Source organism: Phyllostomus hastatus, unplaced genomic scaffold (assembly GCF_019186645.2).
Source record: "Phyllostomus hastatus isolate PE091 unplaced genomic scaffold, TTU_PhHast_1.1 phas_contig_283, whole genome shotgun sequence".
Taxonomy (NCBI): Eukaryota; Metazoa; Chordata; class Mammalia; order Chiroptera; family Phyllostomidae; genus Phyllostomus; species Phyllostomus hastatus.
This window is the reverse complement of record NW_025333833.1, coordinates 14011988-14023697: the sequence shown is the minus strand read 5'-3', so window position 1 is coordinate 14023697 and position 11710 is coordinate 14011988. Positions and strand designations below refer to the sequence as shown.

General features: G+C 41.3%; 1 protein-coding gene across 3 annotated transcripts in view; it reads right to left on the bottom strand.

Moving 5' to 3' along the window:
• Positions 1-622: 622 nt before the first annotated feature.
• Positions 623-11710, bottom strand: part of PLA2G4A (phospholipase A2 group IVA) — a 151061-nt gene continuing 139973 nt past the window's right edge. For all 3 annotated transcript variants that reach the window (XM_045838531.1, XM_045838532.1, XM_045838529.1), the window contains 3 exons: positions 11453-11648; positions 9785-9942; positions 623-1245 (listed from right to left, as the gene is read on the bottom strand). In XM_045838531.1, the coding sequence (XP_045694487.1) occupies positions 1114-1245; positions 9785-9942; positions 11453-11648 (486 nt within the window). In that variant the 3' untranslated portion in view covers positions 623-1113. The remainder of the gene's footprint in view (positions 1246-9784; positions 9943-11452; positions 11649-11710) is intronic.

The following is an 11710-nucleotide window of genomic DNA, read 5'->3' as shown; positions in this document are numbered from 1 at the left end:
ATTGATCATGCGTCATCTCCACCAGAATGGAAAGTCCTCGAGGACAGGCACTTTGGTCAGTTTTGTCCCCTGCGGTAGCCCCAGACCCTGCGCGATGTGCCGGATGCCCTGCTGGGAGCACTCACTTGTCAAAGGCATAAATCCCCCAGTGAAGAATCCAGCTCCCCAGTGTCCCCTCCTCCTTTTTTTGGTCTTTTTTCACAGGTGGAAATGTAAATGAAAAGTGCAAGAAAAAAAGACAAATGAATAGAGAGCTTGAAGAAAGATAATTTAAAGAAAGAAGAATGAGGAGACAAGTCCTGCATATTCAGCCCTTGCCACTCTTCTAGAATTTTCTCTGGTGCTTTCTGTAGGATACTCTGTCCAGGGTAATATTAGCAAAGTAAAAAGTTAAACTAGAAGTGGTTACAGTTTCTTCCACTCGCTGAATAAATATATATACCATTTGGTCAATAATCTATACACATTTTCTCTTTTAAGAAAAATAACAATGATTTACAGTAAGTTTCACATTTGAATTTAGGATTAACAACTTTTGTGTTTAAAAGCCATGGATCTGAGAATCTTTCATAGCAACAATGCAATATCTCATTAAAAATAATAAAACTCAGTTACCTCATGATAATTTGCAAAACATGTATTTATTTCATGTAAGTATAAATGCACATATAAATAAAAAATAGTGTTGTTTTTGTGGCACAAATAAATCCAGTCAGTGAATAACATTCACACGCAATGCAAGGTCTTACTTACTGAGATTAAAATGTTAAATATTCTAAGAAGAAACCACGTTTTTAAAAACTGGACACGTAATGTCATTGGTGAGCAAAAGTCTACATAGACAGTCTAGGTCCGCACATTTGCAGCAGGAAACTCGTACTGACAGAAAATGTAGTATATTTTTACATAATCAGCATCATCTGTTAACCTAAAAACAAACTTATAAGGGTATTATTCTCACGCAGCTTTACATAAATAACTGCAAATCTGAGCATCAACCAGCCTGTCATGGTAAGTACCAGTGTCTGCCCTGTGCTTTGAATCCAGTTGTCATGGAATTTGAAACAGCCTCAGCATCAGAAATTGCTGCCCCCCCCGCCCCCAGGACGCACACTATGAGGTGGGTTTGCCTAGATACTCTTTGTTGAAGAATTTTCTTGCTTCAATGTTACTGAGGGAAACAGAGCAACGAGACGGATTCTGTTTTCTGTATTCGATGCTCTCCACGATGGCATTCTTGATCACCTGCAAACAGGGGCAAAGAGGGAAAGTCAGTGCTGCTCTGAATTCATTTAAACATTTGTTTGGTCAACACAAAAATCGAATCAATCTTTTCATTACAGGATTCTTTTTGAAATAGAGAAAGAAATCTCTGAGTCAGGCATGTGGATATTTCCATGAAACATCTTGCCATTTCACTCCCATTAAGCGCATGTTCAAACACTCTTCCCTCCCCTACCAGAGAAGAAGCAATTCTTGGGAGTTCCAAACTTTGTGCTGATAAAACAGGGAATAAAATACTTGTAACACGGTAAATCTATCTCCATTCATCCTTCACTGGGAAGGTGATCAGAGGGAAGATACATTAATCACTGAACCTTGAACTGATGTTCGTTACCATGCGTGGACAAGTGGAAATGAAGAACCACAAGGAAGGGAAGGACTTTCCTAAGCCTAGGGAGAGAAGGCGATGCTGACAACCCACCTGCTGTCTTGATTAAACAAACACCGTCATAAAACATGGGCGTCCTTTGCCTAGAAAACACCACCTTTGTGATTTTAGTGGCGATGGCTATTTTCTACTCAGATCCATCTTTATACATACTCAGAAATTGCATGGTGACTGCTGCCTCTAAGAATTTCTACTGCAGTCATCATGTGCTTCTCTGGTATGAAGCTAACCTAGCTGGAAACTTTTGGGAAAAAGAGAAGATTTGGGGTTTGGCCGAAAAAGTTATCGCAGAGCAACAGGAATGGGCTTTGGAAAGGAGGCCTGAATAGCAATCTTGGCTCTGTTGCTATTTTATAACCTTGGCACCATCGGGAAGACTTCATTCCTCAGGGTGGGACTCCAGAATTTCATCTTCACGGCCACTGCGGTAGAAGTCTCAGGACACAGAGGCAAGTCACAGGGGTGTCCTACAATCCCCCTTTAGTTGTACCCCAGGGATCTCTGAGCAACATTAAGGGATTATCCGCATGCTGCCGTGGGGAGGAATAGTTGGCAAGTCTAGGCAGTGCAGGATCTTGTGGCTCCCCACCACCCAGAGCTGGTGTGGTGCCCTTGGCCTTGGAGAGGTGTGCACTGAGGGGCTTTCCCGTTCCACATCTGACCTCACTGGGCAAGCCGGGTTCAAGGCCTGGAGAAGGGAGACGTGTGGCCTGGGTGGTGTGGGCATGCAGGTAACATTCTGTGACTTTATGTCGGGCCCAACGGGCAGGCTCCTCCATCCTCCGATAGTAACTTTAAATGGCGAGCAGTTGTATTATGGAAATAGGGTTCCTCACAGCAATGTGACACATTTATTTGCTTTATAATTTTGAAATTTTTTATCTATGGGGTGGGCAAAAGTAGGTTTATGGTGGTGAGTATGCAAAAGAGTTTACTCTTGTATTACTATTTAGTAATGATTGTATTATGTTCCATACCAACAACTGTAAAATCTACTTTTGCCCACCCCTGTATAAATAATTATCTTCTGGGAAAAATGGGCTCGATGTTACCGAGTCTTTTATTAAAGCAGATATTTGCTGACCCCATTTCTTCACGAGTAAGGGAGACATAATGAAGTCTACTGCCGTAGAGGAGCTTCGGGCCTAGGAAACAGGCCTTGACCAAGGGCCTCCAGGCACTATGCTTTTTGACTAGGTGAGGTCAAGGGGAATTAGCTTAAATTCTTGAGTTTGTTCCCCCTTCTTCAAAATGAAAAATAATAACACTAATCTTGGCTTTTGCAGGGATTGAGGATCATTTATACAAACTATTTTGCACGCCCTGGTTGGTATGGCTCAGTTGGTTGGGGCGTCGTCACATACATCGAAGGGATGTAGGTTGCAGGATTCCTGGTCAGGGCACATGCCTGGTTGCAGGTTCACCCCGTCAGGGCTCGTTGATGTTTCTCTCCCCCTCTCTCTCCCTCCCTTCCCCTCTCTCTGAAAGTCAATGAACGTGTCCTAAGGTGAGGATAAAAAAAACCCAACTGTGTGCCATGCCAGCACACAGGAAACATTTCATAACAAGCACATCCATTTATTGTTTATTTTCAAACTGTCCATATGTGAGAAAATTTAGGAGCTTTAAATTAGATGCGAGGCTGTAAGGTTTACTAGAAATAGAAACACTACGTACAGCCAAGAGAGGGTTTATTATTTGGTAGAAGTCAGCAAATTAATTATGCAGTAAAACGTGTCTTACTACATCTTCTAATAATCTCCCTGCTGCAGTTCAAGCTCAAGATGCTGCGGTCAAGATGGCGGAGCAGGTAAGCTGTGCTCACTCCTCCCTTGACCACATCAGAACTACCACAAACTACTGAGCAGTCGACCTGGAGAACCATCTGAAGACTAACTGAATGGAACTCCTAGAACTGAGGATATAAAGAAGAAGCCACAGAGAGAATGAACATAATACTGAATGTCAACTGCGATTGAAACTGTTTTAAAAAGGAAAAAAATCTCCCTCCTTTGTGGAGATCATGTCACCGAGTTTTCAGTTGGCTGCTCCTTCACTACAGCAGCTCAGGGTACATCAAGTCGCATGGCAGACAAGTGCCCAAGTACAACAAAAATCAGCTTTTTACTTTCCAAACACCTAAAAAGCTTTAACATATAAAAGACCACAGGGGAAATTATAGTGATGACTGTCGATTCCTTTATAACGAATTCATGAGCACAAACATGCAGCAATACCAATATCAATAATGAGCATAATTACTATAACCTTGGCAGGTGTTACTAGTAAACAGGCCATTCTTACAAAGGGAAAAGAATCTACACAACTCTGAAAAACCCAAATCATCTGAAATGAGAATGTGGAAGTTCAACCACTAGGTGGCGCATTAACACTATAAAACCATTAGCCATGTTTTTTCACATTGCTGAAAAAATACCCATTTGCTGTCATTTCTAATTCTGTGATACAAACAGAAGAGGCTAAACTCAGTACTGCATCAGCTGCTAAATTCAAACCTTCGAGCATGATACATGGTACAGCTTGATGTCTCCAGAAAAGCAACGTGTTATATTTAAGTCTTCCTTTTTTTTTAATTAGAAGTATTCTTAAGTAATACTTGTATCACACTTCCTCTCTCATTCACTGCAGAAATTCACTAAAATTCCAAACCTTTCTTGCCAGTTGTGCTAGCAGTGACCCTCACATTCCCACCCTCCATCCGTGAACGGGACCTGCGCCCACCCTCCATCCGTGAACAGGACCTGTGCCATGCTTCACTAGTGCCATTCAAGGGCCTCCTAATGGTTGATCCAGAACATTTCCATCTTTGGCAATAAGGGCAGAAAATAAGGAAAGAAAACACTTAAAAGTTGATCTTCTTCCCCAAAGGAACAAATTTAGAAACGTGAGTTTGGAAGCAATCCACAAGCAAATATTGAATTCCCACAACAGGAAATTAGAAATGAGCCCAAAGAGGAAGTTACAGTATATATTTGGAGAGAAAAATAAAAGTATATAAATATGGAAAACATGGAAAAGAAGGTATTCTGATCAAATTACTGTGAATTTTTTTTTACGAATTTCTGCCTTCCTAATAAATACTGAAGTGCCATGGAAGCAGGGACCTGTTGAGTCTCATCATTTTGGATCCCAGCTCTTAGCACATGGAAGGGGAGCAACAAATATTTGTAAAATGAATGAATGCACAGAAGGGTATCATGGAAGGTGGAATTGAACAGGAGAAACTTCAGCTCATGGGGAACAAAGAGATCAGGGCTGACTTGAAGGGCAGGCAGCATTTTGTAAGAGGAGTAGAAAGACTGGGCATGCTCAGTAGAAGGATAATCTTACAAAACGGCTAATGGTGGAAGGTCGTGGCAGGTACAGGCAACCCCTGGGACGGGCCTGGTTGGAAACGAGGCTCTGTTTGGGGAATGCTAGGAACCGCGTCTGCCTGAGACACGGATGGTTTGAAAGTGAGGAGAGAGAAGAAAAGCCCGTGGTCCCACCTCCGCTCCTCACATCAGCCTGCGACTTCCCGCAACCTGCCTACATAGTCCATGACTCAGTTTCCTCACACATAAATAAAAATCCCTACCTCAGAGGCTAGCTTTGAGTGTTCAGTACTTGAGGGAGAGATATTTAGTTTATACTGAACACTCAAAACTCTCTTGTGTTTTTGTTGCTCTTGTTGTTTTGTTCGCTGTTGTGTCTCTAGTTCCCAAAACAGTGCCCAGCACAGTGGATACTCAATAAACAAGTTGAATTAATGAAGAAATAAGATGGAAAGAGAGGTCAGGAAGCATGAAAGGTAGATGAATTTGGGCCTCATACATTGATTGGGTCATGACACTTACAAAGCTTCTAAATTATTTTAAAAGATAAAAACTTTAACTTGGACCTCAGCACTTTTATCATGATGATGGAATATCAATAAATTGAGAATTAAGTACCAGTTCTTCTGGACAGGTGCTTGTCCTCATTTTAATTAGCATCTATCATTTAACACTGTATAGAGTTGTTTGAGAATACATTTAAAAGTTCACTATTATGCACCATTGATATATGTTGAATAAACTGACATAAAACACAGGTTTTTAGAATATGACTGCTGAATTAGTAAATTGAATGAGTGAGACTGTGTAACAATACTTTGTATGTGTGTGTGTGATAGCTGAACCAACTAGGCCCTAGGAAAGAGATCTCAGAAAGTGCGTTCCCTCCAGATCAAAGCCATGGTTTATGAGCACAGCACGAGCCCCCGCTCGCTGGCAGGCAAACACTGCGTGGAGATTCTCCACGGTCAGGAATGCTGCCGCCAGGCCTGTGACCAGGACCCTTGTTATCCCCTCCTCCTGTCTCGTTAAATTCTTTGACAGCTTCAGCCAGTAAGTTCATGACATTTTAAAATTTTGCTGCGTATTTATTTCAGGTGTCAGGCACTGTGATTAGCATCTCTGGACACAAGATAAGAAGGCAAGTCATTGGTTTTCATGGATTTAAATTTTCAAGTAAAAGCAGAAGATAACATCAACAGAGATAATAATTTTTATCATTATCACATTGGCTGATTCAGCTTATCAAGTGTCTCGTAGATGCCAAGCCCTTAAATTGTTTGTTTTACTTAATCCTCATCCTGATCCATAAGACAAGTAGCATTGCTTCCCCTTACAGATGAGGAAGGTAACATCTGGACAGGTTAACCAACATGCTCAAGAGGCAGCAAGCGAGGATTTGAACACCTAGTTTGGTCTAACTCCAGAGTCTCTGCATTTCTCACATACCACACGTCCTCCAGTATAAGTCATTGTATATTAACAGTGTCTGGAAAACAAGACAACCATGAGCCCTGGCTGGTGTGGCTCGGTGGATTAAGTGCCAGCCTGCAAACCAATGGGTCTCTGGATTGATTCCCAGTCAGGGAACATGCCTGGGTTGTGGGCCAGGTCCCCAGTAGAGGGCGTGTGAGAGGCAACCACACATTGATGTTTCTCTCCCTCTTTTTCTCCCCCCTTCCCCTCTCTCTAAAAATAAGTAAATAAAATCTTTAAAAAAAAAGACAGCCATGAAATTGTGCCAATGTGAAGGAACAGAGGCAAGGTTCAGTGAAAAGGAATTTGGGAAAGTTGAGTAAGTGCGGAAGCCTGACACTAAGGACAAACCTGAGCTGCTGTCACAGAGTGAGCACAAACAGAGGTTTTCTAGAGGTGAGCTGGGATTCAGCTTCACCGAAGCAGGCCGGCCAGGAGATCCGGGGGGAGGGGGAGGCCACAGAGGTACACAGCTGTCAGAGACAGGGCAGCCTTTTCAGGGTCAAAATATACAACCGCATGTGAAGTGAAGATGAAAATTTGCCTTGGGCCACAAGGCCATGGCCAGGATTTGGCAGTCAAATGTCTTTGCATTAGGAGAGATGATATTCAGTGTCCGCTGTTTCAAGCAGCTCAGAGCGTCCACAGCAAGTGAACCCGTGCGTCGCTCTAGTGGGAATGAGTAACCTGGCGTATTCAAATGAGGTGGGAAAGGGTGACTTAGCTAACGACTGCACTCAGTGAACTCTCCAGCACCCTATCTGAGCAGCGTTGGTGTTGTTTATTTATCCACACTTCTCAAGAAACTTGGGTTCTGAGAAAATATGTTTTCTTGGTAAAAAGTTGGGGACAAGGTCATCAGGGGAGAGATGAAATGTCAGTGAAAACCGAGAGTCTTACCAGGGTGTGAGGTGCACACACATGCACACACACAACCAAGAAACACCTGAACACAAGTCTCAGTGGTCATACAATTTAAGAGGAAGCCTATATTTTCATTCATTCAAAGAATGTTCATTTACCGCCCAGACTGCTGTTACCTGTGCAGACCTGTCTATATTCTTAATTCTGGGCGTTTGCAAAGATCTTGAGGTGTATCCATCCTGGCATAGGGTACAGACACATACGGGTAAGGTTCCCCTTTATTGGGCAGCTTTGTTTGCCCAGCACTGTCCCTGCATCGCCTGATTCAAGGCTCACTACTGCCAGTGTGATAGGTATTCACTGGTGTTTTAGAGATGAGTCAACTGAGGCTCCAAATGTTTAAGTCGCCCAGGGACTTATCCAGCCACCCAGTAGCCCAGTCTATCGATGATATAAAGCCCAGGACCTCGCTTCTACAGGCTGCGCCAGGAAAGTCCTTAGAAGCAATCAGTGGTTTGTGAAGACTCAACATCTGGTGAGCTGTAAGTCAGGACGGTTATTTTGGTACAGAGTCTATTTCTGTTCCAGCTTTAACTTTTTCATCTATGTGTCAAACAGATGCCTATGAAGATTGTTTGGAAAATGTATAAATGGAACTATATCATTTTAATAGCAAGTAGTTTAGCAGGTTTTGTATAAACCAGAACTGGAAGCAATGAGAGAAATGTTTGTTACATATATTTTCATATATATAAATATACATATACACCCATATATATACACATGTATAATGTATGTAGAAGGGGAGCAAAAGTAGGTTTACAGTTGCAAGTGAATAAAATACAGAGTTTATTCTAGTACCATTGTTTTTTAATTTTTGTTTTGTCTTCTTCTGTAAACCTACTTTTGCCAACCCCTCTATGTGTGTGTGTATCTTTTATTTTCTCAAGTCCAATAAGGTATTTATATATTCCTACAATCTATTTTTTTTTCATTTGAAGATAACTGATTAAGTGTAATACATTGTATCCCAAAGAATATTTAGTTTTGAGTTTATTGGCTCCCACTGGAACAACAGTTTTATGTCGATATTACCCCTTTGGTCATTTTTAACAGCAGGGGGTTTTATAAAACACGGCTCTATTTTTAAAATGCTTGCTCCTTATAAATCACAGATGAAAATACTGACTTTATCTTAATATTCTTTAAATTTTCACCATCACAACAGAAACAATATAGGATATGAATTTCAAGTGTTCACTACTTGTGAGATAAAAGAAAAAAGGAATACATAATTTAGAAAATGATATACGCTATAAAATATGCTAAGCATGGTCTACATGAATTACCATATATTCTTCATAAATGAAGGCTAACAAGAACGCATTTTAGAGTTGTAGGAACTGAAGCCTATTGGGTAAAATTTCCTGTTTACAAAAACTAAAGATATTGGTTAACAAACATATTACAGTGGAACTATTATAACTCTTCACAATTGATCATTACTAGTCTCAAGCCCAACTAATGAAACAAGCAAACCAGATGTGCCGGAATTCTGTCAGCTCAAAAAACCTAATTAAATCCCATATGTAAAAAACAGTCCTCCACACACAATGTGTTCTTTTGAGCCATTCACACTGTCTCCAAAAAGACTGGCAAGTTATATACAGTCAGGGCAAGTACGATGCCTTTCCCTCTCCATTTAGTTTCTTTCCTTTCCCCTTGTTTTACTGTTTCCTCATGTGCAAAATCCAGTGTGGCCAATGAACTTGGGCTTTCACAACTGATAATAATCAGTCCAATAAGGATCTGGAACTACAAGCCAACACGATTCCAATTACACAACAGTGTTCTTCAGTGGTGAGCTCGAGATGAAAGAATTTTACATAGGTACACAATCTTGGCAGCAGTGATAGGAATGATACGGAAGGGAATAATTTGTTTCTAAAGTTTCTAAATCAAAGGGTGCTTGATATCTCTGGGACTAAAAATGGAAACTGTTGGCAACATTCCCATGACCCAGAAAAATAAAGATACTTGAAAGCATGAGTGTATTCATTAACCACATCTCAGGTTACGTTCACTTTCCTACTTTTATATTACTTTTCTTACCACTTTTCCTCCTATTTAAATTTACGTTATCATGTGACAAATACATTAGCTATTTGGGAAGAAGCTGAGTACTAACCAATCTGTCAATAAAATAACAGTATAAAATGTAGGCTCTGCCAATTTTGAGGCATTAGTTTCTTACTTTTATAGGGAATTTTATAGGGTTCTTCTGGAGATTAATAAAAATAATTCATGACAAATAAAATAGTACAATTTGGGTAGTGTCATTCATAAATGTTGTTTTAATTTTTAACGAAAAAGAAGAATGCTATGATCGTGTGCTATGAAACATTTGACATTGTCAGCGATTGTAGGAGATACTTACATCGATGTTGTTCAGGGTGTTGAAATACATCAGATCGTGCAGCCGTTTGAATGCTTGATTTGGGTATTGAAAGTTGAAGGTTGAAAATGGCGATTCAGGGTCATCAAAAATATCAAAATCAGCTACTTCTTTCTCTTCCTGAGTTTCTCTTGGAACACCTAAATATCAGAAGAGTCTCAGATGAGGTATTTGGAAAACTACAAAATATCTCTAAGCCCCAGGGAATAACACATGCAAATAGTCATAAACACAACACTGGGAACCTCCAGTGTGGTCATGCAGCCGTTAGCATACATTGGTGTGTCCCCACCTGAATTCCCTGGGTGAAGATTTCCATTTCACCTGGGCAACTTCCAACTGCCAGCACCTGCAACTCTGCGCCTAAGGGCTTTCTGCCTGTCCCTGCAAGCGGACAGCTGCTTAATCGGGTAGCAGCAGGCTGGGCACTCGTAAGTAACACCCCACCCCTAGCAGCAGTCCACCAGAGTCTAAGGACGTAGGCTGTAAACACCCGAGTTCCCTTGCCTCCTATGTGTGAGGGGAAAGACGGTTCTAGAACATAGGTTCTGTTTCATTTCCTAGAGTTTCCCAACAGGATCAAGTTCTTGTCCCTGTAGCCAGCTCACTGACACATCCTTTGTGTCTGCCTTCCTCCCTTCCCTTCATCATTTCCTTCTCTAGTTCGCCCAGATAAGCTCTTTGCACTTGAATCCTTTGCTAAGAATCCTTTGCTTTTGTGGGAACCCAAACCAAACATCACTTAATTGTCTTCATGCCACAGAAATCCCCTTTACAGCCTCTCCTTGAGAATTAAGCCATAGAAAATTCTCTGGGTTTCAGGTCCTCCGCTCACTGTTCAAGAACTAGAAATGCCAGTCATTCTTCCTTCCCTTGTTTTGGAATGTGACTTATAATAATTTCCATCCCTCTATTGATCCTTGCTCTATCTTCTCCTGCCATCTACAAAAAGATCACATTCTTCGCCACAGTCCCCTGTTAAGTCTTCCATGACTATTTTTTTCTGTTTTTCCTTTTATAACTTTATTTTCTGGTCCTAAAATAACACCATTTTTAGGCCTTCGGCATCCTGCCTGTCAATCTCTAGATCTCCTTTTGCTAATCGATGTCTTCCAGGATACTGAAGAGTTTATAGGCTCCTCTGGATGTGGTACAACAGGGTGACCTGCTTTGAACTTGACCTTTTTTTTCTATGAAATAAACCATAGCATCATGAAATTATCGGCCATGTTGTGCGATTAGATAACATTCATCTTGTGGTCAGCTGAAATACCCAGAACATTTGCATGATTTGTTCCGAGACAAGAGGTCTCTTAAATAGTGATATTCAAAATACTTACCAACCCTTATGATTAGGGTTACAACCAATCCAAACATAAATAATCAGAGATTTTTGGAGTAAAGCTCCAGAAACTTTCACTGGGCTAGTTAAACCTTTAGTTTTTAACCTGGGAAGAACCCATGTGATCTTGGAGTGAGAAAGATGTGGAATTCTGGGGGGCCTCAGGATAGCAGCTATTCAGCAAGGTACGGAGAGCACTGGAAATTGTCACAGCTGGCACAGCAAGTGCCAGTGTGGACCAGCCTGACTTCAGGATTGCTCCTGTACCAGATTTCCACTGCAGAGAACACAACTCATTCCTAGCGCACCTGGAGCCTTGTACTTCCGGAAGTTGATGTTGGCCAGAACAAAGTGGATGATAGTCGGGCAGTCGTTCTCCACGTCAGTGTTCTTGGGTTTAAAGACATAGCACTCTTTCAGTCCTTCTCGATCAAACACATAAGGATCAATCTTCGGAAAGGGTAGCTTGTTCATTTTCGCCCACTTTTCTGCCAGGAGAAGTTCCTATGGAAGAGAGAAAAGGATGCATTGGGGGATTTTCATTCTTCAGTTGTTCAGCTGGCCCG